The sequence below is a fragment of the Labrus mixtus genome, chromosome 14 (assembly GCF_963584025.1).
Source record: "Labrus mixtus chromosome 14, fLabMix1.1, whole genome shotgun sequence".
Taxonomy (NCBI): Eukaryota; Metazoa; Chordata; class Actinopteri; order Labriformes; family Labridae; genus Labrus; species Labrus mixtus.
Window position 1 is genome coordinate 10,581,645 of NC_083625.1, and position 17,707 is coordinate 10,599,351.

General features: G+C 40.9%; 2 protein-coding genes across 3 annotated transcripts in view; one reads left to right on the forward strand and one right to left on the reverse strand.

The window, feature by feature from the left end:
• LOC132987982 (serine/threonine-protein kinase DCLK1-like) overlaps positions 1-16,198 on the reverse strand; it is a 49,109-nt gene extending 32,911 nt beyond the window's left edge. Inside the window, exons 1-3 of one of the 2 annotated variants that reach the window (XM_061055029.1) lie at positions 15,918-16,198; positions 14,985-15,380; positions 13,917-14,266 (exon numbers count right to left, since the gene is read on the reverse strand). In XM_061055029.1, the coding sequence (XP_060911012.1) occupies positions 13,917-14,266; positions 14,985-15,345 (711 nt within the window). In that variant the 5' untranslated portion in view covers positions 15,346-15,380; positions 15,918-16,198. The remainder of the gene's footprint in view (positions 1-13,916; positions 14,267-14,984; positions 15,381-15,917) is intronic. The other variant, XM_061055030.1, reaches the window with a different exon arrangement.
• The window catches only part of rfc3 (replication factor C (activator 1) 3), a 238,275-nt gene that overhangs the window by 4,816 nt on the left and 215,752 nt on the right, over positions 1-17,707 (forward strand). The gene's annotated exons all lie outside the window — the stretch shown is intronic.

Sequence of the window (17,707 nt, forward strand, 5' to 3'; positions counted from 1 at the left end):
GGGAGTCATCCTGTTTTACCCCCCGCATACCCTAAAAGAGCCAACGGGGAGAGAAAAAAACAAGTTTAATCTAAGACACAGACTCTCTGTGGACTGTGCGATCATTTTCATTTAACTTTCACATCAAGGCTCAATGTGTCCGCGAGTGTGTGTCTAAGAACGCTGCTCAGCAACACATCACATGAAAACACACACCTCTGCACACATGGATCATTGTCTGAGTGTGTGTGTGTGTGTGTGTGTGTGTGTGTGTGTGAGGAAGCAATATTATTATGGTTTCATAACAGAGTGCATATTGCTTTGTTCCCTGATACCCCTTGATAGTGTGATGGTGATAATTTCAGGGGAGAGCTGCTCGACTTTGTAACTAGATGGCTGTGATACAGATGTGGTTGTTGTTAACATTTCCCCAGTGTCTGTGCTGATGGGAAGCTTTGGCCACTTTTACATCTCGCTGTAGTGTGTGTGTGTGGGGGGGGGGGAATTTTCACATTATGTTCTATTTTCATATCAGTTTTGTATTGCTTGCAGTGTCATTCTTACATAAGCTGTTGTGTCTGCTGAGGGCTATAACTTTTTAAAGGTTTTGAATAACTATAAACTTGTGATTAATATTGCTTGAGCTCTTCTTGGCTGAGCTGTTAGCTTCTGTCAAATAATCATAGATACACCTCCTTGTACTTCTTGTACTGATGCAATAATGTCTTCTTGGGCTGTAGGGAGGGGTTATCATTTAATAAATCACAGAACTGAGGTGGGCTGAATAAAACTTGGTTCCTGAACCAGGGCCAACTATCTCTTATATTGTTCGTTATCTAGCTAGCGTATTTGAATCAATGAAAACAACAAGAACAAAGCCGACCGATAAAGGTTGGTAATGGGATTTGGCTTAAGTGAAGCCTAGCCTCCTGGCATACAGGAATCCCACTTATTATGCTCAATTATAAATAACATGTAGTCTTAATATAATCTACGGACTCCCTGTAGGCTAAGATAGAAACGAAGCAGAAGTTGTTTTTAAATCCGTGTGCGAGTTTTATAATCCGTGCACACAGATTTGCTAAACTGTTTCCCCCGGTAACAAATCTGTGCGCACAGTTCAATCTGTTAGCACAGATTATAAACCATGTGTTTTACCTGATACTTTAGGGACTAGTCTTTAATAACAAAAGTAAATGGGTTACAAAAAATATCACCCCCCACAGAACTTTTAGCAATAATAAAAGAAGCTACCCCCAAAAACCATACTAGTCTGTAAACATTTAAATATCTGCTGTAAAAATGTGATCGTTGATATGGGACCTGATGGGGATTTTTTTTTTTTTTAAACCAGTCTCAAGAAAGATCCATTTTTTTCACTTCCAAATTGACTTATTTTTTTAACAGCAGAGGTTGCCGCTTGGTGCTAACAAACTATATTTTTTTGTTGTTTAAACCACAGGGGGACATTGATGCTCGCTAGCTTGTTTGCTGCTTGTATCAAATTAGTCAATACTTGTTTGCCTTTCTTGGACAGTGAAAACCTTTAGCTGTTACATAAAAGTACTAATTAAACTTGACTTATAATGAAGTGTACTTCATTTGTTTAACTAAACAAATGTTGTACTGCAGATGCAATGTCCACACAAAAAAAAAAAAACAGTGTAGTGTAAACGTACATGGAAAAATTGCACTTATTTACAGATTTTGACTCATATAATGACAACATTGTAGCATCCAAACAGGTTGGGGGATCTACAGAATAGGCAATGGGTTATATTAAATAAAAGATGTATAAACTATATCTATCCAAGCCTCCATAGAAAAGAACGGCCAAACTGTGGTTACTATCTCACAGTTAATCCCAGTGATCATGATTAGATTTAGAATCATGGGATATTTTAATTTAAATGGTTTTCAAACATTCACAAAGAGGATTTAGGGCACTGGATCTTTTCAAAGATTTGAAATGGAAAAAAAAAAAAAAATTCTTTAGTTTATGAAGCATTTCGAATACTACTAACAATTCACCCTTAATCACATGGAAGCCATTGTCCTCTGACCCTATCCCTTACGCTATTTTCAGTTTTCCCTTTAAAATGTTTAAATCATCAAGTTGTTTTCACTTGTCCAATCGTAGAACAGTAAATGAAAGCATTCAGTAATTTTCTAGCTTTGTTGATTGCACATTTTCAGTTGTTGGGACTGATAGATGAATCTCTTTGCCTGTATAACTCCTACGGTAGGAGAAACGTCTCCCTGAGCAATCTTTTTCGCTATTTTTATATTTCAGGATATATTTCATTATTTTTAGGCTTGTGCTCTTTGGAAAGGCCAAAAAACAGTCATCCCGTTGAAAGCTTTGTTCCTGTCAGAGAGGATTTTTGTTGGATTTCTGAGTCAGTCCAGTCACATCCCCAGGCAAGAACTGCTGCTGCTGCTGCTGGAGACAACCGAGAGGAGGCTGCAGCTTATCCCTAAATAGCAATTGTAGCACATCAGGAATGTACAGCTAAAGCTTACGAAGAACATTTTAAAAATACACCCAAAGAAGTGATTATAAAAAGGTGTTTTTCAAAAGAGAAATACGGTAACAGGGACAGTCTCAATGTAGGGCACCTGCAAAGTGAGTATAAACTAATATGGAGCAAGACACAAACAAACTGTATACTGAGAAGGGTGTGAAAAAAGTATGGTTGCCATGGTGATTGTGCCCTCCAGGCATCTGTGCATGGCTGGTGCGTGCCACTGAATGCATGATGTGCACAGTGTGATAGAGAGCTCCATCATTCATATTTTATCTACTATGGGAACGATACCAGACAGAACTGTGTCATCAAACATAAAACACACACATGAACCTTCACACGCACATAAACACAGTGGCATCACGCCTGGATAATACTGAAAAACAAACTCCTGGTTAAAAAAAGATGATGTTGAGACACACAGTGACAATGAATGAAGAGCAGGCGAGGGGCTGTTTAGTAATCGGGAAAAAAAACAACAATCAAAGATGAAATGAACCCCCCCTGACTTGGTGAGGAAGCAAACAGACAGGGTGAAAACGAGCAATACAGGAGGAGGAGATCTATTCCTGACTGCTGCTCTGAGCTCTTCTCTGAGCCCGATGACAAAACAAGCTGCTTTTATGTCTCTGGTGCTCAGTTCTCACAGAGGAGCAGTGCAGTTACACAACATCCAGCGCTGCTAAAACCAAGGACAGGAAGAAACAAACAAAGCAATGCTGGAGAAGGGGGACTAAAATAAGCGCAGGAGAAAAGAGCAGAGGAGTGTGGAAATTGGCAATTTCATATCCCTTCCATCAACTCTCACACATCTTTATTAAAGTGGGACATGGGTGATAAGACTGGGTCGCGACGATTAAAACACAAGCTGGCATTAAAAAGGTTTTTTTTTAAGTTTATGTAATTGCTTTATTCAAGCATTATTTTTGGTTTGTAGCAATACAAACCCAGACTGAAGGAATGAGGTAATGATGAACAGGTTTAAGGATTTTGTGTCACATGTAACATGTTGGAAAATCTGCAGTCCTTTTCCTTTACTGTCCACCATAAGAGGAAGGTTTATCATATTGGATTAAAAAGAAAAAGAAAAAGAAAAAAAAGAGTATGTTTTAAATATTTCTAGATAAACAACAGGTCAAAAAACAAGAATTACATAAATCTACAAAATATGTCTCCACCTAAAATTGTGTTACATAAATTCCACTTCACTGAGTGTTCCTCAGTCAAGCAATTTGTGTTCTAACAGCGCCACCTAGTGTGCAGTCAGCAAAATACTGCAAGAGTGCCTCTTTCCCTCTCCTCCTTGGCCGTTCATCCTCTCTATTTTTGTTAATTTTCATCGATTACAATAAGAGCTGGTTTCGATCTTGATTCTGGGCAGTGAGTAATATTGTTAGCACCACACAACTACTTAAAAGGTAGGTCACAAACTGAGATGATCACTGTCACCACACGGGGGCGCTGTTTAATAACTACTTAAAGATTTGCAGTACCATCAGAAAAGCAGGATGACAGATAAGCAAGATGTCTACTAATTTGATAAAATAAAGGACCCGTATTCAGATATCCACCAGGATTTCAGCTACACAGAATTAAAGAGAGATATAAAGATAGTTCCAGAGGGGATAACTTCTAAATGATCTGAAAATAGAACTCAAATATCAACATGTGAAATGCACTGGGACTCCAACCCCATGTGGTTTTATTTGAGTTAGCCAAAAGCAGCAGGACATGTAAAAAATACTTTAAATATGGGTCTCTGTTTGGTGTGAGTCTTGAGGGAGGACTGTGGAGCATCTGTGCTGAATTTTAGTTTGGGTTCTCAGGGACACAAGGGAAAGTGTGTGGGAAGAGACCCACAGCTGTGCATGGACTTTCCAAAGATGAACTTAAAACTGTCTCATCTTGTTTTTATGCGAACACACAAACAAATGTGCTTACAAAAGCTCGATTGTTTTTTTTTTCTGAGGACATGCACTTATTATTGTATGCCTTCTACACATGTAGCAGTGGTGTGAAACGTCAGCTTTTTGTGTTTAAACAGTCTGGGATGTTCCCTTCAGCAGCTCCTGTGAATAAGCTGCTGGGAACAAATGATCCATGACAGCAGGGCTCGCTCTGCTCATTTAGATGGGGCTATTTCTGTCTGCCTGTCAGATATCAGGTCTACTTGAGCACTCGTCCGTCAGCACCTCGCTTTTTGGAGGGAGTTTCTGACAGCCACTCAGAGGAAGCTGAAGTGTAAACGTGTGAGAACACATGCAAGAGAAATGTGCAAGAGGCAAATTTCTCTTGCATGTGTTCTCAAGATAAGCAATACAGAATTAAGAGTGAAGTTAGGAGGCAGTGCTGAAACAACTGATTGATTATTTGATCATCAAACACATCTGTAACTATTGTATGTACTGATGAGGTCCATTAGTTGATATTGAAGAAAATACTTTCTAGTTTAAGCTTCTCAAATGTGAAAATGTGCTTCTTTTTGGACATTGAAACATTTAATTCCTTAGTCTTGACAAAATGTTATCATATTTTTTCATCTTTCCCGTCTGTTGTTCCTACTTGAACCAGTGTGGGCAGCATATTCATAATAAAAGTGCTTTATAATAAAGTTGAGTAAAGAAGTAATAGAGTCATTCAAAATGTATGTAAAATATTATTATATAATGAAACAAACATTTTCAGGCGTAGTTTTGATACTCACAAAAAAAATGTCTGTGGATTTCAATAGAAAAAAGGTTTTTGTGGGATTTGTCCTTGGTGCAGCTCTGATAAGAAACAGAGGGATTTCTCAGAGACTAAGACTGACGTTCACAGAAAAGAAAAAAAAAAAGAAGAAGAGATTGAGGACTGAGCCACTAATCTCGTGAGCAACAATAGACTCGGAGTGGTCACACTGAGGACACACTGAGGTCAACATTATCCTGCCCAAAGACAGAGCACATTTCGGAGGACTGAGCTGTCGCTGCGCTCTGCCAGAGCAGCTTAGCCGGGTGGAGCTGTCCGTGGTGCTGAATCGACTGCAGCTGGCAGGCAGGACATGTGGAGCTGCTCTGACACATTGAACACTGCAGGACTGGAGACACATACTGATGGAGGAAAGGATGAACAGACGGAAAGATGCTGCAAGACAGGCGGACTGACAGAGGAACAGATGGGTGTGTTGTTACAAGCCAGAGACAGACAGAAACAGAAAGGGCAAAGTATTTGTGTCAAATATATAGAGCATCTGTGGTGAAAGGGATTTAAGATGGAAAACAAACAAAATAGAAAGTGACTCACAGAGATGGATATCAACACAACAGTGTGTTGCAGCAGCATTAGAGTTTCTGAATTGTATCCGGCCTTGTGTTGGGATCATAATCCTAAAAACTAAGTTTGAGAAACAGTTGCAAACAATGAGGCATTCTGTGTTAAGGGGAAGCTTGTTTGCTCTCCTTCGACTGCAGTAAACATACAGGTAAAAGCATTGATTAAGTTGTTTTCAAACAGGTCTGTATGGTTCACAGCCCCTGAAAACACAAACAAACCCTTTATCAGGAAAGTATAGCATATAAAAATATCTGCCGAAAAAAAACAAATTCTCACTCCCAGAATGACACAGCAAAAATGTTCTTCCTTTCTTTCCAGGGGTATTCAAATGATCTTCTCTGAGGCTGAAGGGAGGCACAGGAAAAGACAGGAAAAGAGCGACACAGACTGTCAAGAGGAGAGAGAAAGGTAGACAGAAGTCGATCTGAAAGAGTTAAGGGGAAGGAAAAAAAACATCCGCACGCACCCACAGGGGAGAATTCACACCCGGCATGACCTCCCGCTGCCTCAATCAGTAGAGTGCACATTGCCCCATTTCATCAGAGAAACTGACGGGACCATGATGACTGAAAGGGTCAGGAAACGAAGAGATGAGGAAACAAACAGAGGAAAAGACAGCCACAGTGATGTGAGGCCAATTAAATGTGCAGTGGCCTGAGTTGGCACTGGTTCGGTTTTAACCTCAAACCAGCACAGCAGACTGCCGGGCTGCTGGATGGCTGCGTTGTTACATAACAACTTATGTAACAGCTTCTGCTCTCCATAGGGGGATGGCAAACTTTGTTTTGGAACTATGTTTCTCTCAGAATGTCAATGCTTTCTTCCTGTCTTTCATGTGTCTACAGGGAGCCAAACTTTCTGCAATCATGAAATGAATAAAAAATCTGGCATTGCCGTTTCTAGAATAAAAGACATCAATCTAAAGCAACATGGCATCTGCCTCCATTCTCATCTCCTCTTTCATGACTTTTATGGGTTGCCACTTCTAACTCATCAATCCTGTCACATGCACATCTGGTTTATCAAGTAATCTCATACTGATTTGTCTCTATTCGATTCCCCCCTAAACCCAAATCCCTCCTTCATCCCCCCGTATTGATCTGCCTCCTCCTTTTAGTCTGCAGGCTTTAATCCATTTTCAAGGATGAGTGGGAGTCTGAAGGACTTGATTGTGTCGGTACACGGGTTACAGGCGAGCATTGACAAAATGGGATGTGTGTAAGATTATCAAGGAGACAGCAGGAGGAGGGGGTAATAAGTTAATTGTGTTTTTAGTATAAATTCTTTTTTTACAAATTGGCCATTAAATGTCTTCCATTTTTTCATACTCCCTTGTCTCTGCTCTAATAACACTACAACAAAGATTAGCTCTAAAATATGGCAAGAATTTTATCTTTTACTTTGGACAGGAAGGAACTTGTAGGTTAGGAAATACCCCTCAAATCCCAGTTCAGCTGCAAAAACAGTGTAAAGACAATAAATGCAAATTTAAAAAAAAACAGTTTTGATCATGGTGTGCAATTACTGTACATTAAAAACTAGAATAAAACAGAAAAGTGCACTTGAATTCATGTAAAAGATGCCAACATGGAGAATGAACTCAGAGGATCTTTGAGGTTGACAGTCATTCATGTACGCATAGGGTTAAAAGAGCCACTTATAGTGCAACATTGAAGGAAATTGGTTAGGGAAGTACAACACTCTGTTTTGAAACAGGTTTGGAGAAGCATTGTTCCCTCTTATGTTTACAATCTGGCCCCGTGATTCAGTACTGATTCAACAAAACTTTTGACATCTAAGATCATCATCAGCCCAGATCTTAGAGCAACTGAAAGCATCTAAAGCTGGGACACGTTCTTTCAAGTTGCAAGAGAGTTAAGAGAGGGATTAGAGAGTGAGTGAGTCAGGTAGTGCATGATTCAGACTATGTGTGTATGATGAGGTAGCCTAGATGTGTGACTGGGTTCTCAACAGTCTCTGCCAGGGCTGGAAAAGTCTGCCATCGATCCTAATTTGGCAGCAAGTCCTCTGACTACAGATAGCCTTCCAATCTGTCACAAACACTCTCTGCGGGAAAACAAAGACACACAAACTAAAAAACTGACTGCAACAGAGACAAACAAACGGAAAGAAAACCAATCTGAAACAGCATAGCCTTTACACCCAGTTTAATCATATGCAAAGGATTGCTTCACAAGCCATATCCCATCCATGTCATTAACTTCAAATAAACTGTATTAAAGCCAATATATTGCAAACTAGGTGCATGACACACACTCACTCTCTCCTTTTGATGCACACACACATAGTGCTGTGCTGAGTAGCTGTGACTCAGCAGATCAACAGTAGCAGACAGATTTGTCTTCCCACAATCCTCCTATGCAGAAAAAGTGACACATTAACAAAAAGAACCATTAAAGTTTAGAAAACTGCTTAAATAGTACATGGGAAGCAAAACATTGTCCCTGCTTGTCAGAATATGCAATATTTATAAGTGACATTGCTGGTGCTGCACTCTCTCTCTTGCCTGCAGAGCTGGAAACAGGCCCAAAAGGAAAAGGGGGACAGGGAGGGGACAAAAAAAGTGAGACAATCCAAAAAAATAAATGAAGTAAGACGGTGGGAGGTACGGCAAAGAGAGGGAGGAGAGAAGGTGAGACAGACAGTGCGGAGGAGAGAGAGTGATGCCATATGTTGCAGCTCCTGGATTTGGGGGTGCGTGCAGTGTGTGCTAATTAAACGAGGACTAAACAGCCGTAAAAACCATGGCATGTTGACAACAACAAGACACAGATAGAAAAGAGACAGGAAAGAAAAGGAAGACAAAGGAGCTCAGAGGACGGATTGATGGCCGATCAATGTGAAGAAAGTCCATGTTTTGAAAGAGAACTAAAGATTATGTAACTGCAGATAGAGAGGGAGGTAAAAACAGCAATGGGTGGAGAGAGAATGAAAAGAATAGAGAATGGGAGGCAGAGAGAAGAAGGAGGCTTCAAAGAAAGGAGAATTGAACATAAAAGGATTTTAAAAGCTCTTCATCTTTGCTGACAAGGAGAGGAACAGGTCAGCAACGCAGTTAGAGAAGTGAGAGCTGCACTGCAGATAGTAAACAAGTGTTACATCGTCACTCTCACATATAACCTTTGTTTGGGCCATGTAATCAGTGTGAAATCAGTCCAAAGTAGTGTTTTAACTGTTCATAATAAATGTGTCTATTGTAGACACATGAATGTTGCTGCAGGAACTGATCATATCAAGTAGCAGTACTTAAAACAGTAATTCAGAATCCAAGTAACTCGGGGCAACAAGCAGCTTCAAAGTAGTGCGATTTTTACAAGAAAAGGAGTCTCAAAACCTACCATACTTACACATACACAGAAAGTATGCAGAAATACAACAAAGATAAGTCTACAGGCTTGCTAGCAGCTCTGTGAGGCTATCTTTTGTACAGCGGTGATAAGAGCTAACTGCCACACACATGCTAAGATTAGAATTTTTACATTCTGTCCTGATATTTGGTATAATGTAAAATGTATTCAAACTTGGTTTGAGGTTCTGTGTTAGTGTGCAAACATTTGCTGTTTGACACTACACAAAAATAACAGGCTGATGGGAATGCTGTTACTGAGGTGATGTAAGTATTTAAGTCCATCTATAAAAGTTACAATATTTCATTCAAAGACAAAAATGTCAACATGCTGGTGGTACGTGAATAAATGTCAAGTAACAGAATTCAGTTGGATTCAATCTTTGTGGATCATGAATGGGCAAATTTTCATGACATTAATAATAATAATGAAATAATAATTAATTTCAGTTATTTCAATGGGTAAGTTGCAGACTGATTGACACTTCCGTCCTATCTGCACAGATACGTCCAATTCATTTGGTGGAAAAAGTTTGGACATTTGTATGAATTGAGCGTCAATACGGTTTTTTTTAAGCACTGTATTAGTATCAGCAGTCAGTGTGGGACACTAAACCCACTGAGATGCATACTTTACTAAGGAGCTCATTAATGAGATACTCAAAGGCAGAATACAAACAACCATAGCCATGAATAAGTGGAATCACTTCATGCACTAGTTGATCATTTCCTGCAGTTCATGCCTAGTGATGCACGAGCAGAAATCTAGATGGGTCCATTAAAACAAGTGTTTGTCATTATTCATGCCTAAATATGCGTGAGCCTTACAAAGCTGGCAGCTGTGGTCTGCCATTCTTGTATTTGTGTGTGTGTGTGTGTGTGTGTGTGTGTGTGTGTGTGTGTGTGTGTGTGTGTGTGTGTTTGTGTGTGTGTAAACAGAGATTAGTTGTATTAATAGGCCAGCCATGTCCATGTCCTAATCCACTTACTGGTCATCTATCTTCTTGATCAGACCAATCCAGCTACACCATCTCACCAAGCTACTGTATGACATCATAGCAGGTCTACCGGTTGGTTCCTAGGCAACTAGATCAAATCATCATAGAAACTGGCAAAGGTGAAGAACTTGGCAAGAAATATGAGGCTGTGGTAACCTCAGGGGAGAGGTGATGGAGCTAAAAGTACCACCGATGCTATACAGTGAGCCCTGGGGGAGGGGGGGGGGGGGAGTAAAGGAATCAATATAGCAGTGGCTGGGGCACTTGATTTATAGTTTCTGACACTGATGCTTGTGGTACAATCAGAAATTTGATACCCAAAGCTATCACAGTAGAGTAAGCTCCCAGTGGGCTAACTGGGAAGAATATATGGCACATACTAGATGCTAACAGAGACGTATTCACGACCTGTCACATGTCGATTCCTATCTATCCCCAACTCACAAGTCAACGCATCAATCCATGTTAATGTTAATATATTACAGCAAAATGTATCTGTTCGTATCATATGTACAGGGCTTAAGTTTATTCTTTTATCATTTAGACCAGAAGTAAATTTAACAATGAGCAGGCAGCTGGCAACAGTGAAAAGAAAACCCCTTCCTTTTAACAGAAACCTCGAGCTGAACCAGACTCATGGTGAGAAGCCTTCATCAGGTCTCAGACAGTAAAATCTCAAAACAAGGTAAAACTGAAGCAAAATAATCCAAATCAACAACATTGAAAGCTTAGAACTTGGTCAATAACTTTGATGTATAAACATACAAATACTTATAAACAAGGGTGCATAATAAGGAGGCATTAGAGTCGACTTCAGCTGAAGACGGTCTCTCAGTTGAACTCTTCAGATACCAAAAACATAATCCATTATTCATTTTAACAAATCAACTGCAGAACTTTTACAGAACTGAACTCTTGACGTCTGAAATTAAATCGAAAACAGCATGAAATAAATTCAAAGTAGTTACGTAAGGAAAATAAAAATAATAGGGCTTTTGGGATGTACTTCCTGCCCCACTGTCTATGGCCTCATTTTAGGGGTTAATGAAGGCAAAGAGCCAGAGATCCTCTCTCTCTCTCTCTCTCTCTCTCTCTCTCTCTCTAGGCTCTGACACTCTGTTGGGACTCAGATACTGACAGCAAGGCCCAGAAACCTACTTCTGCTGAGGGCTCAATGACTGACATGGCTCAGCTTACGGCAGCAGCCCACACACAAGATCATATACTTACACATGCATGCACCTGTACACACTCACACACACACATACTCGACTTAACCCTTAAAGTAACCATATCCTGCAGCACACTCAGCTGAAGTCAATAATGTATATTCAAGTGTCATCAGTGTACAGTCTAATCATCGGAACTCTTTACTTTTATTCAGCCACATACAATTGTATTTTTATTGTTTTCGTTCCTCTTAGTTTGAATGGCAAATAGGTGGGGTTTTTGTTGTTGTTTTTGATGCATGTAATGTAGACAGAAGTAAGCAATTCTCTCTTTTTAGCAACAGAGCTATGTCAGGCTGGGGTGGCTACAAAGAGGGGCAGTCAATGGAAGTTCCCATGTGTCCGGTGTATGTGAGCCATTCATCATTAGACAAACTCGTATCACTCTGTTACAATGTCATTTACTTAGTACAGAACGATAGAGCGTTTAATGTATTTCAGTATGTAAACTGAAGAAAGTTTTTTTGTGTGTGTGCCAAGTGACAATATTCCCCTCCCATTTTATTGGGATTTTCTTTGCATATTGTTAAGCTGTCCACAACACATTTAGTTAACTCTCAATGCTCTCAAACTAGGGCTGCCCGATATTCTGTCCTATTTTCAAAGACTTGGTGTCTGTGCAGAACTAGGCTAGGATTTCCAGCTCACACATTAAACACGCATGTATATTGTCAAACGTATGCAGTTCCAATACAGTCTTAAAAACTCTTTAAAATCTGAATCGCCTTTTCTCCACTTTTTCTTTCCTCTGAATAGAAAAAGCACATACGCAAACTCTCCCACATGCATTAACCCACACATGCACACATAATAACAAAAAAACTAAGAAGGCGTAGTTTCTGCACTCAGCCAAGCCAAGCCCAGCCCATCCGGCAGATACTGTGTTACCATGCCTACAGGCCCAATCAATACTGTGCCTAAAAATAGCATAACCACACTAGTCTTATTTCCAATCTCAGAAGGGGTGAACTGGGCGAGAGCAGCAGTTGTTGTGTAATCCCCTGGATAACTGCAACTGATTGTAACCAGAGAGTTAGTGGGCACTGTGCAAAAGTGTGAGTTTAATCCTCACCAGGAGGTTTCTCAAGGAAAAACCTGATCCTGGGATTTGATTGGCCCGCGTGGGGATCTAACAGCAGTTTAGGACAGGAAATCTGGAAAGACCTCTTACTAAATTACCAGTGGATCACTAAATAGACTGCAAGGTGTCAGGACAACATGGAAGTGCAAACATATGAGGATAAATCTTTGGAAGTGGGATAAATGGTAACAAAGAGTACTAAAGAAGCAATTAAAAAATGAAATCCCCAAAGGGCAAAGAGCAGATTCATCAAAGCGACTCACAAATTGGCCATTTAGAAGATGACTACTGCTGTATGACACAGAACGGCAGATCGCCCTTCACGTCAAACACAATCTGTTTCAAAGTATTAGATTAATTTTGATTCAAGGGAGAAGTAGTTTGTGTTGCTACATTCGATCATTTGGAGCTAGAGAAGGGCAGAGAGAGGGGAGCAAACAGACAGACTGATGATAGGGGGTCAAGTTTGAGATGGAAAGGTGAAATGAAGGCAAACATAAAAACACCAGAGAGCTGAAGCTTGTCACATACATTACCCTAAACCCAAAAATGTTGAAAGACATTTTTCCCTATGTGCTTTGACAACACACAAAAAACGATACATGAATAGCGAAAGTGCTTTCGACTTAATTTCACTGCAGTGCAGCCTCGCCACTGTCTTTCCCACTTCCACAACGTTTAAGTGCCGAAGCGGGGAATATCTGCACAGGTGTATGCATAAGTACAAGTGTGTGTACACAGTGCTGCTTTTATTCATGCTCTTTTTTTAGCGTTTTCCTCCACAAGCTGAGAGAGGGAGCTGAATGGGTGGGTGGACTATCAGGGGGGCCCGTAACTCTGATTCATTTCTGTGTTGGGAGGCTAAGCTCTGGTGCACGTCCCTACACAGTGTGGGCTCCATTCATAGATTCCTTTCATCTTTACCTTCTCTCGACCTCTTTTAGTGTGTGTCACTGTTTCTCGCTACACCTCTGGCTGTGAACGGGGACACTTCATTCATAAAAGGCTCATGAAAGAGAAATGAGAGTAGGGTCATAAAATATTTAGCCATTGTGATGCCTCCGTCAGCCTGTTGATATATCCACTTTACCTGAATAAAGGGATGCCTGTATCCTCTTGTTGCATATTAAACCACATATGAAAGAGCAATAGAAACACTCTTATCTTAGCATCCATTCTATTTTTCCAATGGAACCACTTATCATGTGCAATACTTGCAACAAAACGTCCACATAACTTTAATGGCTTTGAGAAATATTGCTACTTTGGAAGCAGTTTACCAATCAGCATTGAGAACCATTCTAAAACCAAATTCAAAGATGTGTCTGAGATCCCCCCAAAAAAGGCTTAGTTATGTCCTCCAGAACACGAGGCATGCTAATAAATTCTGCTGCTTAACTTCTACAGCCAAAGATTTCTTACCAATTTGCCCTCCAGTGTGTAGATCTTCTTCACCACTCCAGAGTCGAGCTTGATGGCGTCGGTGATGTCGGTCAGGACTTGCTCGTAGGAATGGGCCGTTTTCTTGTTCAGCAGGATCCTCACAGCTTTGCGGGGCTTCACTCCGCTTCGCACCACAGTCACAAGCTTCGGACGGATGAAGTCTTTGATTTCGCGGCTCTCTGGAGCACCGGCCATGGTGCTGCCAAGGGAAGGAGGCCCACGAGCGGCGGCCGCTGAGGCCTTGACGTTCACTGACCAGTTTGGGTTCACGTTTTTTGCATAATCCAACTTTTTGTAGGCTTCAACAGAGCTGCAAACGTAGCTCTCACCTGGTTGGGTAAAGCAAAAAGAGTTTTTAAAAAACCCCGAAAGAAAAAACAAGAACTTCAGAAATAATACAAATAAATGTAATGTATATTGAAAGGAAGCAAAAATGGTGAGGAATGTTAAAAAAAAAAAGGGAAGGAACATGGTTGCATAGGTTAACTTTTTTATGCAACAACTCAAAGTCAAGCAACCACTACTATTCAAGCAGCAGGCAGTATAATCCTTACAACAAATATTTAAATAATTACACTGATATGGAATATTTTGCTGTTCACTTTCCTTCTGCTGTTCATTTATTTTTCATTCCAACATTAGCCAACAACTTATAGCTCTTCACATGTCACTTTTCTAAAACAGATCAATAGAGAGCTAATAAAGAGAAACAATCCTCATAATGATAATTTAGAATATGTTTAAGCCAGTGTCATAGACGATTGCCAAAAACATGTTTCGTTGAACCCAATTTCAGACCAGCCTGTTATGCAAATGTTTTCTTTCTGTCTTCTAATTTCATATTTTCCATAGTTGAGGTTTCTTACTTTGTATAATTTTATTAGGAGATGAAGAGGACATACAGAAATAGGTGTGACATGCTTGTTTTTGGATTTGCCTATACCATGGTGTCTAATAAAGCCATGGAGTCCAGATGCTGAAGAACAGTCCAGCAAAACACTGTGACGACATAAAACGTGCATGAGTGCTGAAATGCTGTATACCCACCCTCTACCAGCTGTTCTATAGCCATGATCTTCTTCGTGCCATCCAGAGTGTAGATGGTCCGGACGCCCTGGGGCAGGTTGACGTTGTCGGACAGGGAGCGGGTCAGGTCCGCCAGCAGGGCGTCAAAGGTCCTGAACCTGTCTGAGGAGATGGCGTACACTATCCCATTGAAGTACCGGTCTCCGTTGCGGTAGAAACGGACTTTCTTGGCTCGTTTCTCCTCCGTCAGAGTCTTCAGGGTCCGGGTCCGATACAGGCTGCAGTGGGCGCTGTGCGTGGGACTCGGCACCCCGTTCATCTTCGCACTGGACCGGCCGTGTCTCTGACCTTTGTCCCGGTCGTCGAAATGCTCCATCTCCATCTCGCTGCCGAGGCTCACAAGTACGGCCGTACTGTCTGAGAGGGGAGGCAAACAAACAGGAGCACGAGGGGGGAAAGTTTTCACTAACGAGTAAGTAAACAAAAACAAAGAGACACAGAGACAGGAGGACACCGGGTAAGGGAGAGGTTTGGGCGACTGCTAAAGTAGCAAGCCCGGTATCCTTCCCTGGTAGCCTTGTCTCAAAATAACTCCCTAATGACAGATTAAGTGCTGTTAAGCCGAGAGGTGGACAGCATGCTTCAAGACTATTCTGCCGGTCACTAGTGCGCAGAGTTATTGCAAAGGGAGACACCGACAGTCACGAATCAATATTAGCCAAACATTTCCTGTTTAGAAATGTTCAGAACCTTCAGTCAAACAAACAACCGCCTTAATTGGGACTTCCCATAACAAAATGAGACCATAAAGCAATTAAAATACCACTTAAACTAGGACTGAAATGTCAATGACAAATGTTAGTTTCTAGTGTGTTTTTAGTGACGATGGTGAAAAAAAAACCCCTCTTTATCTGTTTTTAAATCAGACAATTAAAAGCACATTGACAGGCTTACCCACGCGAGCGATTAACGCTTCTTTGACGGTCACCTCCAGTCTGACTGACGCTTTATTTCCGAGTAGAAAAGGAAAAGAGTTCAGTAAGCTTGTCGCTGGCACTGAATGCTGTAATCCTGTCCTGGCTGCAGTGAGCCCCCCCTGCGTGTAGCTACCCTTTGTTGTCCGGTTGATGTGCTCCGCAACCAGTAGCCTATGTGTGTCCGTGCGCGTGTCTGTGTGTGTGAGCAAGGAGCAGAGCCCGGATTGGAAGTGAAGTAGGGACCAGCTGCTTCCCCTCCCATTCTCTTTTCACCCTCCTCCTCCTCCTTCGCCGTTCCTTCTTCTCCACGTCACTCTGTCGTGATGTTCATTCAGCGCCCCCACCCCTCATTACGATGCAAACCCACGTTTGCCACCCGTGCAGGGGATGCTGCTGGTCCTGCCCCCCACACCCCACACCCCACCACAGACCCCAAACCACGAGTTGTCTGGGGGGGTTCTCACGTTTTTATAAAAATTGAACATCTTTTCCAATAAAGCCATAATATTAATGAAGTAAATTATCAATACGAGGTCACTTTATTTCATTTGTACATATGTTCCTGAATTTGGATAATTATGATAAAAAGTGTGCTTTGTTTTGGAGTGTGCAGGCGACTCCCTCTGTATAAACCTTGGCTATAAACAAAGAGCAGTATTATGGCAAACCCTAAGAAAATGTGCACGTGAGATGTTATGTAACGCACAGAGGGTCCTTGGTGTAGCTTAATCCCAAACTATGGGATTCAAACTATGCAATGCAGCTAATGATGTAAATGCAGCGTGACAAGTATGATTGTTGTAACCCATTTCATCCCTTGTATGAACATTCAACAGGGACTACATGTTGAGTTTTGAGAGGATGCTGCTTTCTTCTTATCATAACACTGATTAATTTTCCTAGCAACTAAATAGTGTGTTTGTTTTGTGACTACAGAAAATAGTCTCTCTCGCAGAGATACAGACCACTGATATACATTGTTGACTCCAGAGACCACCCAACCCCATCATGTGTTAGCAAGCAATTAGCTATGCCAGGGATAATGAACATTGCATTTAAAATACCATTCTTCTGTTATTGTGTTCTGTTGGCGTTAATGTTTTAACATTTGTTAGGTTAGTGCCTCTTTTAAGGGGTCAAATATCGTCAATCCAACCATTCTATCTATCCCCTGAATATATCCGACAATAATGGTCATATGGGAATGCATCTATTATGCTGGGCATCTTGGACTGTATAAACATGAATGCACCAGGATGTTTGGCAGTGACAGATAGATATAAAAACATTATCCATCACACAGATGTTTTCTATTTTGGGAAGAGACACACAAACAGCCAGAGTGCGTCACAAGCTCAGGGCTGAAAAGGTGTGCGTGTCTAAATTAGTCCAGAGAAAACAGGGCTCATTTGGGGGAATGTGTCTTCAGACCAGGGCAAGAAAGATGGAGGACAAAGTGAAGGACTTAAAATCAGGCCAACGATCTCTTTTCTTTCTCGATGCCTAAGAATTCACACTTTCATATATCTGATATAGAAGTCCAGCTGTTCAAATAACTGTTGCTATAAACGTAAATAAATGTAAGCATTTCTGCAAATATATACAACATTTGAGAGGATAAAGCAGATCCAATCTTGAGTGTAACTCTGTATAGTATAGCTATTTCAACTTTATAAGTAATCAAGCATGCAGTATAGAGCAGTTCATTTGAACCCTTATTTGCAGCTGGCAAACTCAATGTGGCTATTATAACATCAGAATGATATA